The following is a 26342-nucleotide window of genomic DNA, read 5'->3' as shown; positions in this document are numbered from 1 at the left end:
GACAACAGTGTGGATGGAGCTTCCTCAAGAAGGTGAAAACAGGACTACCGTGTGATCCAGCGATCCCACTCCAGAACATTTACGAAGGAAACAAAACCACAACCTTGAAGAGATATCTGCTCCCCCATGTCCACTGCAGCATTATTCACAGCAGCCAAGATATGGAAACAACCAAGTGTCCATTAATGGGTAAGAAAATGTGGCACACATACAGTGGAATACTATTCCGCCTTAAAAAAAAAAAAAAGGAAATCCTGCCATTTGGGACAATATGGATGAACCTCAAGGGCATCATCTGAGATAAGCCAGCAAATGACAAAGACGGCATGGTGTCACTTTATGTGGCCTCTTTTTTTTTTTAAGGCAAACTTTCGTGGAAACCGAGTAGAATAGGGGTTGCCAGGGGGTGAGGAGTGGGGGAAACAGGGAGACAGTAAATTTATAAAATGAAAAAGGTCTGAGGATCAAATGTATAACATGGTGACTACAGGTGAAGACACTGTTTTGTACAGCCGAAATTTGCTAAGAGAATAGAACTTAAGTGATCTCACCAAAAAAAATACGTTAAGCAAAAAAAAACAAACCATATACAAACGTTCTTGAAACAGATCACAGATCTAAATGTAATTTTGCTAAAATATAAAAATTCTAGAGAAAGGAGAAAATCTTCACAACCTTGCAGCAAAGATTTCTTAGGACACATAAAGCACTAAACCATTAAAAACGTTTTCTGTTCTGTGAAGAGGAACGAAAGGCAGGAGGGAAATACTCACAACACACGTTGGACAAAGGGTACCATTCAGGGCTTGTGAAGAGCTCTTACGACAAGCGGCCCGACGGAACAACCCACAATAAATTTTTAAAACTTCTCCACGAACGAAGATGTAAGGAAGCCACTAAGCTGTGAAAAGACACTGCCATATAATGAAGATGTGGTGCACACAGTGGAATATTACTCAGCCATAAAAAGGAACGAAATAGTGTCATTTGCAGAGATGTGGGTGGACCTAAAGACTCACACAGAGTGAAGTCAGAAAAACATATCATATAATACTGCTTATATGTGGAATCTAGAAAAATGGTACAGATGAACTTATTTGCAAAGCAGAAACAGAGACACAGATGTAGAGAACAAACATATGGACCCCAAGGAGGGGAAGGGAGGGTGGGATGAATTGGGAGATTGGGATTGACATATATACACTACTATGTATAAGATAGATAACTAATGAGAACCTACTGTATAGCACAGGGAGCTCTACTCAGTGCTCTGTGGTGACCTAAATGGGAAGGAAATCCAAAAAAAAGGGGATGTATGTATATGTATAGCTGATTCACTTTGCTGTACAGCAGAACCACAACATGGTAAAGCAACTGTACTCCCATAAAAATTATTTAAAAAAAAAAAGATGCTGCCATCACGGGGCATCAGAATTAGTGTCTGAGCTGCCCTTTCCTGCTGGCGAGTGTGGGGGGGAACAAGCCCTCCGGAAACTGTTTGCCGTTTCTCCTAAAGTCAGTAAGTGAACACTCACCAGACGGCAGTAATTCCACCCCCAAGAATTTACCGAGAGAAACAAAGACTCACATCCACAGAAGTCAAGTCTGAAAATCCACCGCAGGTGCACTCCTGGCCATAAAAGCCAGAACCAGCGCGTCCACCCGCAGGCCAGCACACAGACCCGCACGGCTATCTGGGTCACCACTCCCAAGGGGAAGGAGCAGATGGCCCAGCGAACCATCACAGGTCAACGCTATGACCCTAACCGGATTCACAGGTCAGTACTCTGAGCCTAACTGGTTCACAGGTCAATGCTCTGACCCTAAGTGGATTCACAGGTTCAAAGCTCTGCCCCTATCCTGGTTTACAGGTCAGTGCTCTGACCCTAACTGGTTCACAGGTCAACACTCTGACCCGAACGGGTTCACAGGTCAGTGCTCTGACCCTATCCTGGTTCACAGGTCAGTGCTCTGACACTAACTGGATTCACAGGTTCAAAGCTCTGCCCCTATCCTGGTTTACAGGTCAGTGCTCTGACCCTAACTGGTTCACAGGTCAATGTTCTGACCCTAACGGCTTCACAGGTCAATGCTCTGACCCTATCCTTATTCATGGGTCAATGCTCTGACCCTAACTGGTTCACAGGTCAATGCTCTGACCCTATCCTGGTTCACCTGTCAATGCTCTGACCCTAACGGGTTCACAGGTCAATGCTCTGACCCTATCCTTATTCATGGGTCAATGCTCTGACCCTAACCTGGTTCACAGGTCATTGCTATGATCCTAACCTGGTTTACGGGTCAATCCTCTGACCCTAACTGGTTCACAGGTCAATGCTCTGACCCTATCCTGGTTCACCTGTCAATGCTCTGACCCTAACAGGTTCACAGGTCAGTGCTCTGACCCTAACCTGGTTCACGGGTCAATACTATGATCCCTAATGAGGTTTACAGGTTCGATGCCATGATCTAATCTGGCTCACAGATTCAATGCTATGCAATCAAATCCCTACAGGAGTTTTGTGGAACTTGTCAAGCTGATTTTAAAACTTATATGGAAACTTTGAGAGACCAAGAAGAGCAGACACTCCCAAGAACCACAAGGTAAGGGGAGGTAAACTAGGATAACTAATACAGTACAGGCTGCCCAAGGCAGTCGGCTGACAGAGGCCAACCCAAGCTCTCGCAGACACCTGATTTAGGACAAAATCTGCACTGCTGAGGGGTGGGGAAAGGACAATCTTTTCAACAAATGGTGCTCAGTCACACAGATGTCAATACAGGGAAAAAAATAAAGCTTGATCCCCTTCAGCAGAAAAGCAAAATATACCTTCTGGGAAACAATATAAATGTGTAACTTTGTGAGCTGGGTTTTAGAAAAACTTGTCTTGGACGTTATAGAAACCCACCTGTACACATAAAAAGACTGCAAAGTTGGAGGATAATAAAAATAAGAACTTCTGTTCATTAAAAGACATCGTCAGGAAGTAAACAAGCAACAGAGGGAAGATATCTGCAAGTCAAACGTCAGGAAAGAGCACTGATCCAGAACATGGAAAGAACTGCTGCAAACCAGTAAGAGGCAAACTGCTCAGCAGACACAGGTGGGCAGGAAACCCAGCCCGGCTGCAGTGCCACGCACGCGCGCGCGCGTGCAGGCCGGGCAGCTGGCCGCGGTGCCGTGGGGAAAGCCTGGCCCCACGGCCCTGGGCTAGAGCCGCGCCCCAGGCTGCAACCTCCAGGAACACAGGCTCCTCTTCCAGACACTTGTCTCACAAATGCTGACCCCTTAGGGTGTGGCTGCAGGGGCGGCAGCGCGGGGTCAGGCGATGAGCAGGGCGCTCTGAAGACACAACCAAGAGTGGCAGGCATGGGAAGGGGAGCGCCTGGCTTCACCCGACCTACAGGTGGCTGTTCAGGGGTCTCGCAGCTGCTGCGGGGGACAGAGTACTTGTTTCCCCGCCGCCACCTGAACTCCCTCCCACTGGCAGCGACGGCGAGTTCTTAGAAGGTCTGAAGTCAGCAGTTTATGAATTAAGGAGCAACCCTGGGAGCCAGGACAAGGCAGGACAGGGCAGCCTGCGATGGCTCAGAAACTGCCCTGGGAACCAGGGCCCAGAGCGGACGAAGCCAGGGTCCAGCTCTTCTACCCGCACCTGGGAGGGCACCGGGGTCACAGAGAGACTCACCCACCCTGTTCACAAGTGCAACCCTCACTCCACTCGAAGGCTCGACCCCCGTGCACATGGCCCCCGAGACTCTTGGCGGCCCTCACCCTTGCTGAGAAGGAAGGTGGGGCTCAGAGGCTGGAGGGACATGTCCGAGGTCCCACACTCTCACGCGAGGCTCGCTGGGCAAGCTCAGGACCTCTGGGATCAGGGACCCAGCGCCAGTCTGGCGGGCGAGCCTCCTTACCAGCCCGGGCCCCGCCAGCAGGCCCCTCCACACGGCACAGTCCCATCAGCTCTACGCCCAACCCCTCAGGACGCATTACCTTGTTGTCAAGGTCAAAGAGGTAAGAATCTTCCTCACGCACGTCAGCTTCCGAGTCAGAGATGAGCTCCCCGACATACCTGCGGAGGCGGAGGCAGACGAAAACGTGACAGGCGCATGTCACCCAGGACCCAGACGCAGGGCACAGGGGCCCTGACGGAGCCCACATGACTGAGAATTCTGCCTGTGACTGAACAGGGACTTCATCCGGGTCCCAGAAAATGATGACACAGAAACCCTCTATCTGACCAGGGGTCCAAAATGATCATCCCCTACACGTCATGAAGTGCTGACGGATCTTCTGAAATAACTTATGAGCTGGTGAGAAAGTGCAGGCAGAAACGCAGAGGTGGGCGGGGGCTGCCCGCAGCGTGAGCGCACAGCCAGGCCCAGGCAGCCCCTCCCCGGTGAGCGTGGGGACCCTCACTGGCCAGTGTGCACTCCTAGTCGCACCCTCCCCCGTGACAGCAGCAGCCCTGGGCTGACCGGGCCCTCACTTACTCGCAAACAAAAGTGCCCAGTGGGATGTCCTGCAGGGACCGCACGCCCCAGCCCATGTTCTGCGTCCGATAGAGCTGCAGCCTCGTCCTGGAAAACAGGATCAGCCACTCACGGCCACGTTCCACCACACTCAGCTCACACTCATGTTACCACACAAGTGACAGGAGTAAAAAACACAGAAAATACAACTTTCATGTCTGGAGATGCGTTAGAACTTCACATGCAATGCAACAGTGACACCTAGAGTTACCCCACCCCAACCCCGCCCCTGCACCAAGGCGCCACTCACAGCATCCTTCACACCCTCAGGGGGCAGGGGAACCTCAGACACCAGCCTGAGGTCAGCGCGTGGAACACGGCCCCCGGCTCTCCCTGAGCCTCAGTGCCCTCATCGCCAACGTGTGACGAGGACCAGAGGGGTTATTAGCAGGCCCGCTGGTCCCAGGCTGCAATGCAGGCGAGCTCGGGCAGCGTGCCAACCACAGGGCTGAGCTGGCCCCTGGGGGCAGCTGCGGGGCCCCTCCCAGGCCCCGAGAGCTAGGGCATCCCGCCAGCCATTTGTGTGTCCAGTGGCATGTCTGTCCTCACCCCCAAGGCCTTTCTGCCACACGCCAGGACACAGAAGTATGGGCTGGTCACAAGTGCTGTACGGTTACACTGATATTAATAGACCCCAAAATACCGTAACGTTCATGTTCAGCTAAACTTACATAGGATACAAATCTTCCCTCGTAACCTTTGATTTTCCAACTCTCGAGCGTGTTCACGGAGGGAAGGTTCATGACCAGAACCCCAGGGTCTGGCTCTGGGTGGTCAGTGAACCAAGTGCCCGAGTACCAAGTGGCAACATGTTTTACATGAGACTCAGTACGTGGGTATGAGGGAACCACATGAGTGTTCACACCAGATCAGGACCTCGTGAGCTTGGACCACACAGCTCTTGGCAAGCCTGCCTCTTGCCTTCGGGCCGTCTGACCTGAACCCAAGTCTGAGCGGGTAGGAAACGTGGAAGTCTTCCGCTCTTTACGTCAACCTCTATAACATCAGCAGAGGCCAAGGGCTCCGAGAAAGCCACCTCCACGTGCAAACACACACACGCTAAACACACGCTGCTCCCGTTTGTGGACACACACGTGAAACTAGAGAGCTGCCCAAGGGACTTGACTGCTTTCAAACTTTACCACGGAGACCCTGGCGCCAGCCCGCGGCACCTCACCTGAGGCCGTTTTGCACGACGCGGTTCCGGCAGGTCCTCCAGCAGGAGCAGGCGTGGTTGCACTCGAAGAGCAGGGGCGGCTCCGCCATGTTGAACTCGGGCAGGAGCCGGCCATCCTGCGGACAGATGCGTAGCAAGGGCTAAATAACTGACACCAACATGCCTCCTCAAATCAAAACACCGCCCCAGAAAGCATGGTTACTGGCCAAACTCCACACCTGGGAGGACAGGGTAAGGCCACACGCTCACGCTTTGTCCAAGGCCACGCAAAGTCTCTGGCCAGGAATCTACATGGCTTTTGGAAACCTCTGGGACAGCTCTCCCTGGTCCCTGACTGTGGCCAGCCTCTCTGCCCCAGTCGACCTCCCCCCATCCCCGTCATCCTCTCTCAGCCTCCCTGAGGCCATCAGCTCGTGGGCCCCTGGACTCCTGCTCTGCAGCCTCCAGCCTGGAACCCCCTGCCAGCACCACCTGCCACTCTGCAAACCCCCAGCTCCCGAGGGACCTGTCACCGCTTTTCTGTCCGACACCCAAGACGCAGCAGAGCCGCTGGGCTGAGCCCAGGCTGTGCAGCCGCGTCCGAGGCCCTGCCAGCTCCAGTGGCTGCTCTGAACAGTTAAGAACTTGCCCCCTCTCAGCACGGCCAGGCTTCGCAGGAAACACCAGGAGACCCGAGTCCCGCCAGCCCTGCCTACGACACCTGAGCCTCCTGTTTGGACGACACTCTTGACGCCCCCTTGGCTGTAATGTTGACTCTGTGCCAGTGGCCTCCACGCCGGGCCTGTGTGCCCTCTCCATTCCAGGACACCCTGAACTCCCCAAACCAAAGCCAGGGAGGGCTCTCGTCTCAGAAACCGGCCTTGGGAGCCCTTCTCTCCTCGGCTCCCTCCAGGCCAGGTTCAGGGATGGCCACCTCTGCCGCCCAGTCAGTTCCCTCTGGCCACCCCCAGGGCCCACAGAGAATGCTGGCTCCATCCCCAATACCCGGCCTCGGTCCCGCCCCCGTCCCCTGGCGGCCTCTGTCGCTCCTCCCCAGCCAGGCCCCCACGCAGGCTCACCTTGTCGTACCAGCAGCGCATGCTCAGCTGGCCGCACATGCAGTTGCTGGAGGAGCAGTCGTCGATGCACACGCAGTACTGGAGGGAGGGGCGTGTCAGATGGAGCCCCGCCCCGCCCCCCAGTGCTGTTCACAACTCCAGTGACAATCCTCAAAATTCTGACTCTTGAGGACACCGGGGGCGTGCAGCCCCTCAGGAAGGAGGGTGTGGAGAGAACGCTCAGGCACGAGGCCTCGGGGGCTCGCAGGAGGGGCTGGGGAGGGACCCAAAGGAGGAAAGGAGGCTCAGACACTGGGTGGGCACAGCCCCAGGAGGGGAAAGACCGGGGCAGAGCCACTGCGGCCCTGAGGGCACCCCTCCCCGCTGCCCAGGCTGCTCTGGGGGCCGCAGAGGCAACATCCCACAGCAGGGCCCCCCCCACCGCTGACCTGCAGGTGGGTAATGTTCCTGTCGATGTTCATGGGGGACGTCACACAGTTCTGAGACACGTACTTATAGTTGCTGGGGCACGGCTCGCCGTCCACACCGTTGACACACGGTATGGGGATTCGCTCATAGCCCCGAGCGATGTCTCTGCCGCAGGAAGGGGCCGTCAGCTTTCCCGGGGAGCCCTGGCCCAGCCCAGAGAGGCTTCCACTCTGACCCTCAACCCCGCCCGGAGGCAGGCCCTGCCTCGTGCTCCTCACCTGCTCACCGTCTTCTCCACCAGGGCGGGCCTGTCAGGGGCCGCATCGCGCAGCGCCTGGCTCATCTGCAGGGCGCTCCACACCTGCGAGTTGAGACTGGCGCACTGCAGGGGCGTCTCCCCCTCCTTGTTCTTCAGTGTGACGTCGGAGTCCCGGGACAGGAAGAGGCTGGAGGGAAACGCAAGTCCACAGAACATTCAGATCTTAAGTCAAAAGATACAAGGATGAGCTTCGCAGGACGACAACGATCAGTAAAAATAAGGAGGCGACGGCATCCGCTTTCAGATGAACCAGCTCACCGGCCGGTGCTTCCGCTCACCACGGACAGACATCATTACTCTTCTCCCCCATTTACTGTCAAAAGTCCTCCTTTTCCTTGAAGGGAAGAGCATGTAAATAACTAGGGATGGTATTTGATTCTTCTTGGCTTTTCCGTTCAAAGGCACCCTCAGGATGAAAAGGGCAGCAATGCCTAGCCAGCCACGTACTCAGTTAAATCCCAGCAGGCAATCCGAGGCCTGACCCAGTCAGGGCCAGATGGTGCGCCAGAGCCCTGTGCCCCCAAGGTCCCTATCTGAGAGGCCGAGGGCCCCACCACAGGGCATCCCCTAGTCCCAGGCCCCCGTGAGATGAGAAGTGGGGGCCACACCTCCCTGAGCTACCGCCAGGAGCAGAGCAAAGGCTCTGGACCTGACGGCAACGGGCAAAAGTGATGCAGGAGGGGCTTCCAGTGGTGGTAGTGGGCTCCCAGCTGGCCCTCCAGCCCTCCCGTGGGTGCCGCTCCTCTGGCCCCAAGCAGAGGTGTTAGGACGGGGCTCCCCTCCACGTGTGACCTGCGTATTTGGGGATCTTCACCACGATCCTCCCGGAGCCACACTGACTGCAGGTGTGAACAGAAGATCCTCGTCCGCCACAGAAAGTCCCCAGAGCACCCAGAGCCACTCACACGACACAGGCGTAGCGGTCCTCCCTGGCGGCGATGTGCAGGGGCGAGTCTCCGTGGATGTTCACGGCGTGGAGGTCGCACCTGGCGGCCAGCAGGATCTCAGCGATGTCCACACAGCCCGAGAAGGCCGCCCAGTGTAGGCAGATGTTCTCCTCCTGCACGGAAGACACAAGCACGTGAGGCTGAGGGGGCGGCGCGGCCCACCCGACAGAGGCTTCCTTTCCATTTTGTCTTGTTTTCGTTATAAAAGTACATTATCACAGTACAGAATATGTTAAAGATAGAAGAAAACATCAACCTCAATTAGACCACCCTAAACACGACACATTAAGTAATATAACATCTAGGGATAGTTTATTTTTTAAATTATATTGACTCTGGAACACAGTTATGATTGCAGGATAGAGGAATACTTGTACAAGATTTGAAAAAGAGCCTCAGGAACCATCGGCCTTGCAGGCCGGGCAGCGGCGCCTGCGGGCCTGTCGCCGGGCTCTTTGAGAGGGTGGGGGGGAGTAAAAAAAAAAAAATTTGAAAAAGACAAATTTGATTAATTAAAAATTTTATTTCATGAAAAACTAAAAACTTTAAATGACGCAAAGAAAAATTCGAAAAATATCTGTGCCATATGTAAAATATATGATTTACCAAGTATAGATTATATACGTGGTAACAAATCTTTCACATTAAGTTTATTAGCAGACTACAATTTTTCTTCTTAGTAAGACTACAATTTTGAACAAATAAATGTGGAAAGAGAAGGAAAATAAAAAACAACTTACATAAGATAACAGTGAAGAATAACCCTAAAAACAAGAGAATGTCTAAACGAGAACCACCGTACATTCGACCTGCCACACTGGGGACACAGCGCGAGGAGAGCCACGCCCGCCCACGCGGCTGGCTGGACAGCCCAGGAGCCCAGCCGCCCAAGGAGCAGCACCCAACCCCCGCACCCCTGCTCCCTCGCTCACCAGCCCCCCGTCTCCCTTCCTCCCTCAGGGACGTAACCAGTGACGCTGTAGCAGTTCTCTTTCTCTGAGTTAGCCTCAGAGATGGGGCCGCTGCTGCCTGTTCTTTCTGCTCTGCAGGCAGGGCGTGTGCTTGGCTCACACAGCCGACCCCTCGGGAACCACCGGGACCAAAGCGCAGCCTGGGCCCCCGGGCGCCGCCCACACCACCAAGGGGCACAGCACGTCCGGGCGACCGGGAGGCCGGGGCACCCCCTGCACTGCCCAGCGCCCCATCCCAACACCCGCGTACATCCCACACCTCCAGCTCAACCAACTTCAGGAAAGACAGAAGCGAAGCAGGAGCTAAGTGGTGTGTGTCTGTCACCCTCGACATCATCGGTCTGTTTCCAACAGAGAAAACTAAGGGCTGGCCCTGCCGTCAGCCCCGGGGTGTCCTGAGAAGCCGGGGCTTGGCTGGCCTCCCCTCCTGGGCATTACCCTCAGAAGCTCTCTACCCTCTGGCTTCCACCTTCCGCACATCTGCAAGCTCCTAGGTGAAACTGCAGTCTCCTCGGGGCCTCTTTTCTCCTTCCTTCATCAGAACGATTTGTGACTTTATCACCAGAATTAGGTTCTGAGAACTTCCCAGGCCCCTAAGCCCTCCTGCCGGGGGGACTGTACCGTCTCCCAGCCTCTCTGAGGTCCACCAGCTACGTTACAACAGGCCTACACGTCTGATGGGGCTTCCAGCAAAGACGGGGCAAGAGGGACCACACTGGGCTTACCCCCCTCCACACCTGAAAGAACCAGAGTAAGACAGAACAGTCAAAACGTGTGCAATAACAGTTTTCAAGAACTGGACACCAGGCAGTGGAAGGCTGCCCCCCCGAGAGGAGCAAGGGAAGAACTGGACACCAGGCAGTGGAAGGCTAAGCCCCCCCGAGAGGAGCATGGGAAGAACTGGACACCAGGCAGTGGAAGGCTGCGCCCCCGAGAGGAGCAAGGGAAGAACTGGACACCAGGCAGTGGAAGGCTGAGCCCCCGAGAGGAGCAAGGGAAGAACTGGACACCAGGCAATGGAAGGCTGCGCCCCCGAGAGGAGCAAGGGAAGAACTGGACACCAGGCAGTGGAAGGCTGAGCCCCCGAGAGGAGCAAGGGAAGAACTGGACACCAGGCAGTGGAAGGCTGCGCCCCCGAGAGGAGCATGGGAAGAACTGGACACCAGGCGGTGAAAGGCTGCGCCCCCGAGAGGAGCAAGGGAAGAACTGGACACCAGGCAGTGGAAGGCTGTGCCCCCGAGAGGAGCAAGGGAAGAACTGGACCCCAGGCAGTGGAAGGCTGTGCCCCCGAGAGGAGCAAGGGAAGAACTGGACCCCAGGCAGTGGAAGGCTGTGCCCCCGAGAGGAGCATCGGAAGAACTGGACACCAGGCAGTGGAAGGCTGAGCCCCCGAGAGAAGCAAAAGGGGGCCTGTGGCCACCTGCTCACTGTTCCTCTCGGGCTCCAGGCCAGGGCAGCCAGGGCTGCAGAGCAGGCTGTGGGGCTGGGAAAGAGGCCTCTGGAGGGCTGTACGTTCCAAACCTGGACCTCCAGGAGGACACACCCCTGAGGCCAGGTGTAGAGGGCTCAGCACTGGCCCCACACAGGAGGGCTGAGCAGCCTCGGGCCGAGACCTGCTCAGACCACCTAACAAACCTAGAAAGTGAAACCCAAAATGACCAGACCATTCCTAGGTCACTTTGCTGCACCCAGAGTAAGGCTCACGACAGTTCCAGGAACACAGAAATTCCCAGCAAGGTAAATTCGCAACGTCTCGTGTCCAGCGCAAGGTTACCAGGAGTGCAAAGACGCAGGAAACGTGACCCACAACGAGGAGCAAAACCAACGAATCAAACCCAGAACTGACACAGACCAGCAAACGAGGGCATCAAAGCAGCTGGAATAACTGTGTGTTCAGGAGAGACACATTTCAGAAAATATCAAGAAGACCCAAGCAGAATGTTCAGAACTGAAAACCATGACGACTGACATGAAAGCACGCTGGATGGAATTAACAGCATAACAGACGCTGTGGAGGAAAAGGCTAGTGAGCTTGAACACAGAGCAATAAAACCAGCTGAGCAGAAATCCAGAGTGTAGAAATAATTTCAGAAAATGAAAAGCGCTTCAGTGAGCCGTGGAACAACTTCAAGACCCTGGCACATGTGGACCTGGGGCCTCGAGAAGTGGAGTAGGGGCAGAAGCAGCACTGGAAAAAATGACTAGGAAATTTCCAGCTTGATAAACCCCGCACCCACAGGCCCAAGGGGCTCCACGAAGCCTAAGCGCACATGTGCACACACATAGCACCAGCCGCCTCATAATCAAACTGCTGAACTCCAGTGATAAAGAGACAATCTTAAAGCACCTGAAAGAAAAAAGACGTGGTACATACAGAGAAACGAAGACAAGGATGCCACCAAGACTTGCTCACTAGAAATGCATCGAGTGAGAATCAGGAAAGCAGGATGTTTCAGGTACTGAAATTAAAAACTGCCAAGTTACAATTCTATATCCAGCAAAATACCTTTCAAAAGTGAAGGAAAAGGGCTTCCTTGGTGGCGAAGTGGTTGGGAATCCACCTGCCAATGCAGGGGACACAGGTTTGAGCCCTGGTCCAGGAAGAACCCACACGCCATGGAGCAACTAAGCCCGTGCGCCACAACTACTGAGCCTGCGCTCTAGAGTCCGTGAGCCACAACTACTGAGCTCACATGACACAGCTACTGAAGCCCATGGGCCTAGAGCCTGTGCTCCGCAACAAGAGAAGCACCATAATGAGAAGCCCGCGCACCGCAACAAAGAGTAGCCCCCCCCCCGCCACAACTAGAGGAAGCCCGCGCGCAGCAACAAAGACCCAATGCAGCCAAAAATAAAAAAAAAAAAGTGAAGGAAAATAAGGACTTCGCAGGCATTAAAAAGCTGAAAGAATCCATCACAAGCCGCCCAGCACAGCAGGAAATGCTAACGGACATGAGACGCACAGAAGCAAACAGCAGTGGATGGACGGACCTGAGGAAGAGGTGACCACGGGAGCTGACACGCCAGGATTACTACAGCCTTTTCCAAAGGTCACCGTTGTTTAAATGAACAACACTACTGTGGTGTTTGTTTAGTAAAATGCACGAGAGGGACAGCATGAAGCTGGGGAGGGAGAAGTGGAAGCTAATACTGGAAGGTTCTCCTTACAGGTCCTGAAGCTGCATTCAACAAGAGAGCACGACCCCAGCACTAAGACAGACCCCAGGTCAAGGCCCAGAGGACTGAGTCCGGCCACAGGGCAAAGCCAATCTAGGGAGAAAGGCTGCTTTCTAAACACACTGCTGGAGTAGCTAGAGGTCCACACACCAGAAGAAAGAGCCTGATCCCTACCTCACACCACGTGTGGACATTAACACCTAAACCTAAGCAACTGCGATCGAAAACACAGAGAGTCTCTAGGGTCATGGGTTTGGCAGTGATTTCACAGGATTCATACAAAAAATAACTGATAAACTGGACTTCACCAAAATTAGAAACATGTGCTCCTCCAAAGACAATGGTTAGGATTTATGAAACACATTATCTGGTAAAGGACTTGTATCCAGAATACACAAAAACTCTCCAAACTAGAGAATAAGAAGACAAACAATCCAGTAATAAATGAGCAAAAGACCTGAACAGACCCTTCACCAAAGAAGATAAGGCCGACTACATTAAGTGCTGGGGACACCGGAAAGGAACCAGACCCTCCTACCCTGGAAACGGCTGCACCCACAGGAGTGGCAGCGCCTGAGCAGGAAGGCCACAGCCCCACCAGGGAGCCCGGCCATGATCCACAGGCGCAGGACAAGCAAGCGGACGGCCTCTCGCAGCAACAGAAAGGGAGGGGGACCCACGCTCGGATGGGACTACGAGGAGCGAGGCCGCGACAGGAAGCAGGCGGGCTGGTCACGTCTGGTTAAGGGGGCTGGTTAGGAGGCGCAGGAGGAAACCGAGGGGTAAGTGGCATCCACTGTCCTGGCTGTGTGACGGTGGCTGGGGTTAGAATTTATCTAACTGTACACTTTAACAGCGCAGTCTGCCAGCCACACTTCAATGGAGCTCCTGATATAAAACAATGACGCTGTTTCATCACATAAATAACAAACACACGACTCAATCAGTCCTTCCAACCCCTCAGAACAACCAGAGCCTACACTGCTGGATGCTGCGAGGCCGCGCGCTGCCCGTGTGCCCAGACGGTCCAGTCCCACCCGAGCACCCGGGGCCGAGGCTGCTCCAAACCACGACCCCATCCCTCCAGGAACAAGGCAGAGCGTGGCTGCCGTGTGCTGTAGCTTCCCCGGACCTTGCCGCCTCCCTCCGCGCCACCCTCACCTGAAGCCCCCAGGGTTTCCCGGCCCTCAGCTGCTCTCACGTCCCAGGGCCCAGCTCTGTGGAGTCGGCAAAGACGTCCCCAACCAGCTGTGCCTGGCCCTCGGCTGGGAGCTGCTGCTCCTGTTTCCTGGGTGTGGGAGGGTCCTCACGTGGAGCAGCCAGGAGGACCGACCAGCCACTGCTCCCATCCTTTCTTCAAACAGTCCACTAAGGGCTCCGAACTGAGGGGTGGGCATGCCTTCCTGCCTTATTCCAGTATCAGTTTAACGAGCGTGTGGCTAGACTTCCTACTTATGGCTTGGGTAACGCTGTAAAGGTGGACACAGCTCCACAGGCCACACCCTGTCTGTGTCCCAGGAGCCCTGTCCCTCCGCCTGGGAAGCAGCACAGGGGCTTGTGCCAGAGCAGCCCCCCAACTCTGCCAGCCCTACCACCGCACCGGTTCTGTGGGTCCCTGAAGCCCGCCCGAGAAATTCCGCTTTGAGTTCATCAGATGCGCCTGGCGCTGCCTGTGACCAAACAGCTCCACTGATACACAGCAGAGGGCTGTGCCCAGAGGGACTGGCGAGTCCCCCGACCTTGGCCCAGGAGTGGGGCGAGCCCTGGGGCCTCGGACGTCACCACAGACATGGGAGCCAGTGTCTCTAAAGACCTCTAAAAATGCAGCTCTGCCCGAGGGGCAGGTCTCAGGGAACTGTGCCCCTCGGTTCACATCCAGCAGCCGGCTGACACACAAAATAACCACTGGAAACCGCGCTGGGTCAACACATGGCTGGCGACTCAATGGGAAGAGGTCAGAGCCACAGGCAGGTGCTAGGACGCTGCCACCCAACACACCCGTCCCCAGTCCTCCAGGGTCCGCCTCCCGGGGGAGACTCACGTTGTCCCGGATGTTGATGTCAGACCCCTTGGACAGCAGCAGTTTCACAAGGTCCACGTGCTTATACTCAGTGGCCCAAATCATGGGCGTCCAGCCGCCATCATCCTAATTTCAAAAGAAACAAATATCCATCACAGCTCCTAGAGACACAAGACGTGAGGCAACTCATCACTCGGGACCTGCGAGGAGGCCCCAGGGGGCGGGAGCCAGCCTGAGTCCCCATTTTGTTGGAGGAAACTGAGGCTCAGAGCGCTGCCTGGGGATCTCAGCGAGCAGGCAGGGCCCACTGGGCAACTCGACACACCTGTGCGCACATGACAGAGTCACCTAAGAAAAGGCCTGAAGGCCATGGAGCAGACCCAGCTGCAGAGTCCGTGCCCGGCTGGCGGGAAGCACTGACCGGGACGCACCTGCCCACCCTTCTGGTCCCAGGACAGACTCCAGGCACGAAGCAGGAGCAACAGCCAAGAACTACAGACAGACAGACGGATGGACATCAGGCCCAGAGATGAACGGAGGCCATGAAAAGTCCCAGCCTCTTCTTCAAGGGCCGGAGCAGAAGCTCACCGGGGCTGAACCCCCTGCAGGCTGGGCCATGGCTGTGATGAGCTGGCTGTGTGCTGCTCTACCCCGGAGGCGACTCTTAGGAAATGAGTATTACGGTGCCAGTTCCTACTCTGCAAACACTCTAGCACGACATTCTCCACTTTCCAGTCGCCACATTTTCCTGGTGGATGCACACGGCCTCCATGACTAAAGCGAGATGGCCCCTGCAGGCCTACCATGGGCACTGGGGACACGGCAGGGGCAACACAGCCCAGCCTGGGGGGAGAAACTCATAAAACCCGACCGAGTGGGAGATAAAAAACCAAAACAGGGGAAGGGGGCCCGTGGACCCCACTAGAACAGAGGTTGGAGAAACCACACTGCAGGGAGCCGCATTTCTGGTCCGTCTGGGAGGCTCTCACAGCCAGGGTGGTGGGCACGTGAGCTGGCTTAGCAGCAATGGCGGGCCAGAAGATGGGGGGGCGGGGTGCCTGTGATGGGAGATGGTCATCCCAGAGCTTCAAGTCATGGGCGGGCGGGGTCCTAGGGAGCGGAAGGGGGTCTCGGAGGACAGGAGGGGCCCCTGGTGAGTTAGAAGGCCCCACCCTCATTGGCTCTCCCCAGCCACTCACTCGCTCAGCAGACACGCACAGGACCTGCTCTGTAACCAGGCACTGCAGGTTACACAAACACCACACCGGGGTCCTGACAGCAGGTGGACAAGAAGCAAACACACAGGGAAGGAGGTGGAATGTCCAACAGTGGCCAGTGCTGGGAGGGACGACGAGCTGCCACGGAGGTGGCACGGCACACAGGAGGCCAGAGACCCTGCTCAAGTAGCAGCATCTGAACACAGGCCACATGGAGACCAGGGCAGCCCAGGCGGACACCTCAGGACAGGCCTGCAGCTGGGCAGCGGCACAGAGCTTGGCGAGCGGCCAGTGGGCAGGCCAGGAGGGAGGTGGACGGGGGCGGAGGATGAGGCCAGGCCTTCCAGGACCTGGCAGGGGTGGGGGGTGGGGTGCCTCGGAGGGTGGAAGGGGCCAGGATCACCACGAAGGAGGACCACACCTCTGGCCAGCCCGTCAGGTGCCGTCACGAGTGGAGGAGGTGGTTTACCTGACAGTTGACGTCCATCTGCCCATTGGACAGCAGGTACTGAACCACATCATAGTGACCTTTCTTGGCAGCCAGGTGCAAACAGGTGGAGCCCTCTGCGTCCTGCAACACAAATGCATTTAGGTTCTGAGAAATCACAGCGTGATGGGGCAAGCTCGCCGTGCAGCCTGACACTCGTCACGGCGGCTGACCACCTCCAGGTTGCGTCCGCTGGCCGCCGGGCACACCTCCTAGATGGCTTTTAGCTCCATCTTCTCAAGGACACTAAGGGTGCCACGTTAACTGAACCATCTCAACAAAAAGGCTCCTTCCAGATCGCCAGTCTGAATGCAACGGCTATTATGCTGACACCGCTCTTGATACTTTTGCTACATGTGTATGTATCCACAAATGACGGCTTTATGTTTTTAAATTGTCTATAAATAACATATCATATACCTGTCTGCAATTCATATTTAGTTCAACATTATGGTTTGGAGATTTCACTTTGTAGAGAACACATAGCACTAGTTCACTTATGACAACTGATGTAAAACTAGCCCAGTTTGTGCATTTGGTCGAGGAAGACTCGTTTTTCACCAATATTCACCAAACATTGCAATACGTTTCCCAGATTCCTCATGCAAGAGTTGACCACGGGGTCCCCCAACACCGAGACCCCCCCCCAACAATGACACGCGTGTGCTGCTCCCCCAGATGGGCTCAGCTGTGGGCTTCACGGGATTCTACGGCCAGGGAATGGGGTGTCTTGGGGGCTTGAAAGGCAGGCGCCTTCCCGGCATATCCCGGTCACACATCTCCTCTCCAGGGAACTGCCTGGTCACCTTCCTCACCCATTGCTTCCGGTTACTTTCTTTTATCTGTAGGAGGCCCTGATGCCCTCTGGCTGCAAAACCCTTTCCCGGTTGTAGCTGCCCGTCATGTACCTTGTGACATCTTTTGTTGACCAGAAATTCTGAATTCTAATGCATTTGACTTTATCAATCATTTTTGTACTTTTGTCTTGTTGAAGAAATCTTTCCCGACGCTGGAATCACAAAGCTAATCTTCCCTCTTAACCTCCAAAAGTTCTGTAATTTTGCCTTTTGTGTTTGATTCTTCTGTTTACCACGTGCCTGACGTGTGCCCTGACCCTGCTCACTCAAGCCTGGTCCGCGTGTTAGCGTGTGTTCTCCAGGGAAGCAGAGCTGGTTCTCGCCTGCTCACTGGCTCAGACAAACGTCTGCCCTTGGCTGGAGGGCTTCGTCCTCTGACACTGGATGTAAATACGACACGGTTTTAGGATTAGATGACCACCTTCCTATTTGTCCTACCTGTTTCTATTCCTCTTTTCCTGCTTTTTAGTTACACAAGTATTTTTTAACATTCCGTTTTACTTCTTCTACTAGCTTTTTAAAAAGTTTTCCTGAAAGCTATACTTCTTTGAAATTATTGCCTTAATGTTCCGTAGGGATCACAGGCTTCAACTTTCCCATCCACTTAGGTCAGTACTTATTCCCTCCCAGGAAAGAACTAAAACCCGAGGACCCTGCTCACATCCACCACTGGCTCCCCCTGTGCTCCCGCTGTCCTGTCTTACTTCCAAGTTTGTGTAAACTCCATCTTACAAGATTCTTCTTGCTTTAAGCAGCCTCTGTCTTTTAAGAAACTTAAAGAAAACAAGTATTTACCATTTCTAGTATTTTCATTCCCCAAGAACGGGATTTTCCTCCTACAAGCTTTATAGTGTAAACCTGCTGGTAAGTCCTATCAGCTTTTGTGTACCTGAAAATGTTTTATTTCACAAGTGCTTTCTGAAGGACGCTTTTACTGGCTGTAGCATTCTGGGCTGACAGTTTTTTTGAGTTTTTTTTCTTCCCTTTTAGCACAATAAGAATATCACTCCATTGTCTCCTGGCCTCCGTCGTTTCAAATGCAAAGTTGGCAAATGTTCGTAATGTTCGCTTACACGTGCTGTGTGTTTTTCTGGGGCTGTGTTACGGTTTCGACAGGTTACCGTGATGTGTTTAGGTGTGGCAGCCTTAGTATTTATCCAGCTCGGGGTCTGCTGAGTTTCTTGAATCTGTAGGTTATTTTTCACCAAATTTGGGAAATTTATGACCATTTTTCCTTCAATAAATTTTTTTCCACTGGGTTTTCTCTCCTTTCTGGGACTCCAATTACACATCAGACAGCTCAATGTTGTCCTACAGTCTGCTTTTCAGACAGAATGGTCTCTCTGATTGGTCTTGGATTTCAAGGACCCTTTCTTCTACAGCACCCAGAGTGCTGCTAACAAGCTCATCGGTGAACTGTCTACTCCAGACCTCCTCCAATCACTTGTCCTGCAGGCTCCAGCTGCTTCTGTAAAGCCCTGAACACTGACCTCTTGCCTCTTCAGTGGTGCTTTGCTTGGGCGCTGGCTCCTGTGACGAGGCTGGGAAATCGTCCCCTGGCCGAGAACTGGGCAGAACTCACCCACCCATCCTAACGGAGAGGATTAATAACAGTTATCTATAGATAGTCATAGAAAAACTAAAGGTTTCCAGATCTCAAAAACCACCAAAAGCAAAGGACTAAATACCAGCTTGAAAAAATATTCACAACAAATGTAAATAACTATATACAAAAAAAGTTCACTTTGAGAGAAGCAAATTAAAATAGTAAAAAAAAAAAATAATCATTTTTGCATATCAAATTGCTAATTTTTTTTTTAACTGTAATGATCGGCACTTGTAAGAGTACAGGGAAACGAGTGCTCAGACACTCCCGGATGCAATTCAGAGAGAGGGATCAAAAGCCTTAGAAATGATTATATATTTTGATCTAGCAATTCCACACACACACACCCAGAAATCTGTCTTAAAGAAATCAAACGTGCCAAGATTTAGCTATGAAATGTCTGTTGAAGCATTCTGTACAATAAAAACTGAAAATAACATAAATATTAAACTATCAGCAAATCTAAAAAAATGACACAAATTGTATCATGAAATACAACACAGCCACTTGAAATAACGTTATAGAATATTTAATGACATAGAAAAACGAGTGAGAAGTTAATTTGATGGGAACAAGGAGTTGATAAATCAGTATGAACAGACGATCATTTTTTTGTTGGAAAAAATGTGTATTAATTTGAAGGGCTGTGGGATTTAGCATTTTTATTGTTATTGCGTGTGTGTGTATACGACATAAAACTTGCCCTCTTAACCATTTTAGAGTGATTCAGTGGCAACATGAATTGCTCTCACAGAGCTGTACCATCACCACACTCTATCCTCAAAGCCTGTCCATCAGCCCAGGCAGAAGCTCGGTCACCACTCAGCAACACTATCCCCCCCTCACCCCGGGTAACCTCCAATCTACTTTCAGTCTCTAAATCTGCCTGTCCCAGGTTCCGCACATAAGTGGAATCATACAATATTCGTCCTTCTGTGTCTGGCTTCTTTCACTCAGCATAACGTTCTCAAGTTCACCTGTGTTGCAGCCTTTGTCAGAATTTCCTTCCTTTTTGAAGTAAGGCTGAATAGCACTCCATCATATGGATGGACCACATCTGGCTTATCCATCACCCGTCAATGGACACTGGGTTGCTTCCACCTTTTAGTTACTGTAAACAATGCTGTGAACAAGGTGTGTACATACCTGTCCGTGTCCGTGCTTCCTGTTTCTTTGGGTACATACCCTGGGTTGGAATTGCTGGATCATATAGTACTTCTATGTTTAACTGTTTGAGGAGCCATCATGTTACATTTTCACCAGCAATATATGAGAATTCCAATTTCTCCACATCTTTGCTAGCACTTATTTTCTGATTTTTAGATAATAGGTGTCCTAAGGGTCTCACCATGGTTTTGACTGCATTTCCCTAATGACTAGTGATGTTGAACATCTTTTCACGTGCTAACTGGCCATTCAAATATCTTCTCTGGAGAAATGTCTACTCACACTCTGCCCATTTTTGAGCTGGGCTAGAGTTTGTTATTGAGTGGTAGGACTTGTCAATACATTCTGGATAGTAAAGCCCTATCAGATACAGAATTTATGAATATCTTCCCCTCCTGTGGGTTGCCTCTTCACTCTCTTGAATAGTGTCCTTTGATGGACAAAAGTTTATAAATTTTGATGAAGTTTACGTTACCTAGTTTTTCCTTTTATTCTCTGTGCTTTTGGTGTCATACCCAAGAAATGATCGCCAAATCCAATGTCATACAGATTTTCCTGTTTTCTTCCAAGAGTTTTACGATTTTAGCTCTAAGTTTAGATCTTTGATCCCCTTTGAGATAATTTCTGAATACACTGTAACCTCATCCTTCTGCATGTGGAAGTCCAGTTTTCCCAGCACTTGTGAAAAGATGCCCTCTCCTGCCATTGGATGCTCTGGGCCCCCTTAACATTAATCACTTGATCGTACCTGCGAGGGTTTATTTCTGGGCACTCTATTCACTCTTCTACACGTCTGTCTCTAGGCTGGTACCGCATGGTTTTGATTACTGCAGCTCTGTCTTATTAAGTTTGTTTTGTTTTGTTTTGTTTGCGGTACGCGGGCCTCTCACTGTTGTGGCCTCTCCCGTTGCGGAGCACAGGCTCCGGACGCGCAGGCTCAGCGGCCATGGCTCCCCGGCCCAGCCGCTCCGCGGCATGTGGGATCTTCCCGGACCGGGGCACGAACCCGCGTCCCCTGCATCGGCAGGCGGACTCCCAACCACTGCGCCACCAGGGAAGCCCCTGTCATAAGTTTTGAAGTCAGGAAGTGTGAGGCCTCCAGCTTTGTTCTTTTGCAGTATTGTTTTGGTTGTTCAGGGTCCCTTAAGGTTCCCTATGAATTTTAGGATGGGTTTTTCTATAAGCTGTAAAAAAAAGGCATTGGGATTCTGATAGGGATTGCACTGAATCTGTAGATCGTTCTCGGTAGCAATGACATTTTAACAATACACTCGGCACTCAGTATCCACGGATGCAGAACCCACGGATATGGAGGGCTGACTGTACTATTAAGGGACTCGAGCATCGGCGGGTTGCTATCTGCAGTGGTCCTGGAATCAATCCCCCGCAGATACTGAGGGATGAATGTACTGTCTTCTTCCAATCCATGAACACCAGATAATTTCCATTTATCTGTGTCTTCTTTAATTTCTTTCAGCATTTTTTAGTGTACAAATCTTTCGCTTCCTCCATTAAGTTTATTCCTAAGTATTTTATCCTTCTCAATGCTATTGTAAGTGGAACTGTCTTCTTATTTCCTTTTCGGATAGTTCATCACAAGTGTATAGAAATACAACTGACATTTCTGTACTGATTTGGTATCTTACAACTTTCCTGAACGTATCTATTAGTACTAACAATACTTTGTGTGGATTCTTTATGATTTTTTACATATAAGATCATGTCATCTGTGAACAGAGATCATTTTTCTTCCCCCTTTCCAATCTGGATGCCTTCTATTTCTCTTTCTTGCCTAACTGCTCCAAACTGAAGACAGAAGAGAGAAGGTGTGCCTATCCAAAGAAGGAAGCTGGACACCTCTGCACACAAACTCCCTATCAGATGCTTGACTACCGTCAGACATAGTGCATCCAGTGCTCACTAGTATTTTCCACAAATAAACCGGTAACCAAGTAAGGTGAACTACCTACTTCCAGACAACCCGGTGGATGGTTGGTGGCTACCAATTTCTGAAGACGTTCCAGCAAGGAACCGGCCCTGTTCCTCTTCACGAGGAGCTTCTACATGAAACAGGGGTGTGCTTCTGAGCAGTGAGTACCTTCGGATCCACGAGGGCCCCGGCCTTGATGAGGTACTTCACCGCGTCTAAGTGGTTGTTTTCTGCAGCCTCCATCAGCGGGGTCCTCTGGTCCTCTGAGCAGGTGTCGATGTTGGCGCCCGCCTGGTGAAAAAAGGGACAGCTCAGGTGTGAGAGCTGCCACTGCAGCCACACCCAGTGAGGAAACATTTCCCAGGCTCAGCACTTGGAAACAGAGGGATCTCAGGGGCTACGCTAAGTCTTTCTATCAACTAAGCCTGAATCTTCCAAAGCAGAATTCAGAGACATGGTTATTCTGTAACTATCAAAACTTTAGTTCAAGAAGAGCATTTCATTTCTAAGCTAATTGGGTAGAAATGCTTACAGTAACATTAGTAACAGCACTTTTAGAAATAAGAAAGAAGGTGAGACCCCAGAACAGACAAAGAAGGGGTGCTGAAGGGGACTCAGCAAGGCAGGGACAGGAGGCAGGCGGTGGCCCAGCCTGCAGGGACCGTGGGGCCCCAGCTCAGGGGCCTCAGAGACCTCTGTCTCTGGCTGTTCTAAACACCTGCCAAAACAAACTGAAGAAAAACTCATTCCCAGGATGCATTTTCCAATGGAGTGTGTACTTGGAAACCAACGAGCCAGGAAGTATGCTTGGGTAAATCATCTGTTTGAAACTGAAACGCCCAACCTTAAAGTGGGTTTTCCACTAACAGCAAAGCAAGTGTTTGAACATTTTAAAGAGCTAATACTTATAAGGCTGAAAACAGTATCGTTTTTACTACTAGCAATTAAAAAACAAAAGTAACCCAGTTTAGTAAGAAATTTAAAAATAGACCTAGAATGGTACACATGGAAAGCCAGGGGAACTGAGGTGGTCAGGGATGGTGAAGGAGACTCGGCTGTTCCCATGGAGCAGAGCTAACGTCAGAGAGCAGGGGCATCCAGGTAGGAGACGAGTGGGGGACACAGGTCAGATGGCCCAACCTGAGCGCGAGGTAGAGCCAGGATTCCACAGCAGCTAACTTTAACAACGAAACTTGGAAAACCACACGAGATAAAGGTGCGGGGTGGGGGTCTGCGTAGCGCTTAACGAGGCCAGCGTGGGGTTGGCCATGCTCTGCCAGGCTGCACAGGCCAGGATGTGCCCTCTGCCGGTGAAAGGCCAGATGCCACCTGTGACTGGGTGCACACACTTGGCAAGACCCCCCCCACCCCCAAACCACCCTGAACCACCCAGGGGTGCGAGAGCCCGGGCCGCAAGCCTGCCCGGGGGATGGCCCGGAAGGGAGGGGCCCACAGGCCAGGCAGCCCCCGACAGGGCCCATATCTGAGAGGCCCAGACGGGCAGATGACCAAGAGCAGAGCCATGGGCCGCACGGTGCAGAGGGTCCCAGGCCCTCCCACCCGACACCCAGGTAGAGTATGAGGACGGCTGCTCGGTGTGCTTGTCTGAAACCTGCGCCGGCCAGTGACGGCCCCACCCACCAGCACGGAGGCCCCGCACAGGGACATGTGGGCAACCCAGGACCACACCTGGGAAGTCAGCCCAAAGGCTAGTGATCGTCACAAGGAAGAGGCGGGGGGGCCAGGAGACAACGCAGAGAGATCTGAGACACAGAGGGAGGTGGAAGGAGGGCCTCCACCCAGAGGGAACAGAGGGCCAGGGAGGTGCGGGGCGAGCACAGCCCACGGCACGTCCTGGGCTCCCAGGGGGCAGGGCAGTGGTTGTCGCTCTGTCCTCCCCTCTGGGCCCATGACTGCTAGAAAACGCACCTTTTCCTATTAGTAGATGCCTCCTGGGCTCACAGCCTGCAGAGCAGGCAAAAGCAAAGCAGGCAAGATGGACCCCAGATGCAAGCAAACACTAACACGGAGGGACAGGATGGCGACAGAGTCGGCGAGCAGATGGAGGCCCAGGTAGGAGAAGCCAAAGCAGTGACCACAAGTGGGGACACACCCAGGCCCGGGCCCAGAGAGCCGCGCGGCAGGTCACTCTGACCACGGGCGTGCCTGGTGCCGGCCAAAAGCTGGGGCTGGCCAAGGGTACCGGAGGGTGTCAGTGGCAGCGACCCGCACAGCTGCCCCTGACCTCGTGCCCCCGCACACCAGACGTGCACCCGAGCGCCCCAGAATGCGTCCTGCTGGGGTTTCGTTTAATGTTGTTATTTAAATTAAGTGTCCACCTGTGGCAGGGCCACTGTGCCGCAGTTGCCTGGATGGAGCTGTTTTCAGCGAGACCTCGGCATGAAAATTAAACAGACCGGGAAATACCCAAACCACTCCTCACAGGTGCTCCTCCACTGACCCCAAGCGTGAGCGAGGGTGCCTGCTGCCTGGGGCCAGGGCCAGAGCCCCTCTGGGGGCACGTGAGGTGGGCACCCACCAAAGCTGTGCCTCCAAGAAACAATACCCTCGGATTCGGGGCAAAGCAAAGGAAATCCGTCCCACGTCGGATGGGTTCTAGGGGAGAAAAGGACACAAGAACACAGCCCCCAAGTCGGGGAGTCTGCAGCCTGGGTCACCAAATTAACCACCAGGCTGACAATCTAATCTGAAGTGATGTCAGACGGTCACGCCTCCAGGCTCCGGGCAGACAGTACAGAGTCATAAAGATTGCTGATGTATAAAGCATTGGTTTTTTCCAAAATACATGTTTTATTCTGCAATAGCTTACAACTCACAAGAAGCTGCAAAACAGAACACAGAGCTCCTGTGTTCTTTGCCCCGGACAGTCTTCCGCTATCACGGCCAGTGGGGAGAAGCAGGAAACGGGGCAGCAGATCAGTGAATGACTCTTAGGCTTTTGCTCTTTGAATGAAAGAGGCAGACAAAGAATTCACACTGTGTGAGGTTTACAAGTGGACAGAGCTGAGCCATGGGGTTGAGGACCTCTGTGGGGCTGTGAGCGCGCAGAAACACACACACCTGATCGTCACAACACAGGCTAGGAGAGCTGCCACGGGGGAGGGACACATGGTGCTTCTGGGGGGCAAGCAGATCAGGCCATGTCCCTTTAGAACCATTCATTAACCAAGACGTCTACGTTTCAATGATTTTTCTGTATGTATCTCACACACGTTTTTATGTTAAAAAAAAAAAAGTTGGGGTGTGGGGGGAATAGATTCTTTCAAAGGAGTGTGAAACTACCTTTTCCAAAGGAAGAATCAAGTCTTTCACAGAGTGAGCTCTGGAGGCAAGAAAGCAAAGACTATAACTTCCAAGCAAATAAAGAGAAAGGAAATGAGACAAAACAAAAGTCAATCCAAAAGAAGGCAGCAAAGGAGAGAGAAAAAAAAAAAAAGAAATATTTGTTTTAAGAGGCTGAGAATCAAAACTACAATATAAGAAATTAGAAATAAATTTTAAATGTCAAAAGTTACAGTAAGCATAAGTAGATTGAAGATTCCTATTAAAATACCAAGGCTGTCAGACAGAGCTTTTTAGAAGCTGGCTACAAGCTACTAAAAGAGATCTGTCCAAACGGAGCCTCTGGCATGAGCCAAACTTGGGAGGGGTCTGACAAATGGGTCTCGGGTGTTAGAAATCTAAACCAACAGGTAACCCCACTGTACAACACCAATGCAAAAGCAGGCTCCACACTTCATACAATCACATCTTAGTCTGTGCACACAGCACAGGTGAGAAGAGGATGAAGCAGACACTCCAGGCCGACAGTGACACAGAGCAGCTGTGACTAGACAAGAGACCCGGGGGAGGGGGGTGTCCGTCCAGGGCCCCAACAGAGATGCCCACAGGACGGTCCTCTCCAGACACAGAGCCATCCCGAAGCCCACCCGACACAAAAACCTCCAGCTGACGGGCCCCAGCCAAGAGCCCACCACCGGCATTTCAGTCCCTTCCTTTACAAACAAACAGGATCCACCAGGCATTTGAGGGAAACCTGAAATAAGAAAGACCAGAATGAACAGACCAGTATAAAGCTTCCAAACACTGTGGGAAGACCCAGAGGCTACAGAAAAACGTGGCAGCACAGACGAGACCCCGAGAGGAGCCGAGGGTCACGCCGAGAGCGCCGCCCAGAAAAGCGGGACAGAGCGTGAGTCCAGAAGCTGCAGCAGGTAAACGTAGACGCTTGCGGAGGGACCTGGAGCCCAGACAGAAAATCTCCCATACCTGAACCTGGGCTGTGGGGAAACTCCAGACCCGCGGGTGAAAGGAAATTTCCTGAAGGCTCCAGAGATAAACACGTGGCTTAAGGGTGGCCTCCGGGAAACAGGGGCCCCAACACGGGCCAGGGGAGGGATGTCCCAGAGAGCAGCAGCACCGAGAGTGGACGATGTGCTTCCCAGAA

At 52.7% G+C, this 26342-nt stretch overlaps 1 protein-coding gene across 3 annotated transcripts in view; it reads right to left on the bottom strand.

Moving 5' to 3' along the window:
• EHMT1 (euchromatic histone lysine methyltransferase 1) overlaps positions 1-26342 on the bottom strand; it is a 76182-nt gene that overhangs the window by 7995 nt on the left and 41845 nt on the right. For all 3 annotated transcript variants that reach the window (XM_024762138.1, XM_024762139.1, XM_024762140.1), the window contains exons 15-24: positions 22043-22165; positions 16297-16398; positions 14632-14736; positions 8401-8555; positions 7455-7622; positions 7197-7341; positions 6769-6846; positions 5711-5826; positions 4495-4581; positions 3995-4073 (exon numbers count right to left, since the gene is read on the bottom strand). In XM_024762138.1, the coding sequence (XP_024617906.1) occupies positions 3995-4073; positions 4495-4581; positions 5711-5826; positions 6769-6846; positions 7197-7341; positions 7455-7622; positions 8401-8555; positions 14632-14736; positions 16297-16398; positions 22043-22165 (1158 nt within the window). The remainder of the gene's footprint in view (positions 1-3994; positions 4074-4494; positions 4582-5710; positions 5827-6768; positions 6847-7196; positions 7342-7454; positions 7623-8400; positions 8556-14631; positions 14737-16296; positions 16399-22042; positions 22166-26342) is intronic.

This window comes from Neophocaena asiaeorientalis, unplaced genomic scaffold, assembly GCF_003031525.2.
Source record: "Neophocaena asiaeorientalis asiaeorientalis breed wild unplaced genomic scaffold, Neophocaena_asiaeorientalis_V1.1 scaffold78, whole genome shotgun sequence".
Lineage (NCBI taxonomy): Eukaryota > Metazoa > Chordata > Mammalia > Artiodactyla > Phocoenidae > Neophocaena > Neophocaena asiaeorientalis.
Note: the sequence above shows the minus strand (reverse complement) of the source record. Positions and strands in the feature narration are given on the sequence as shown.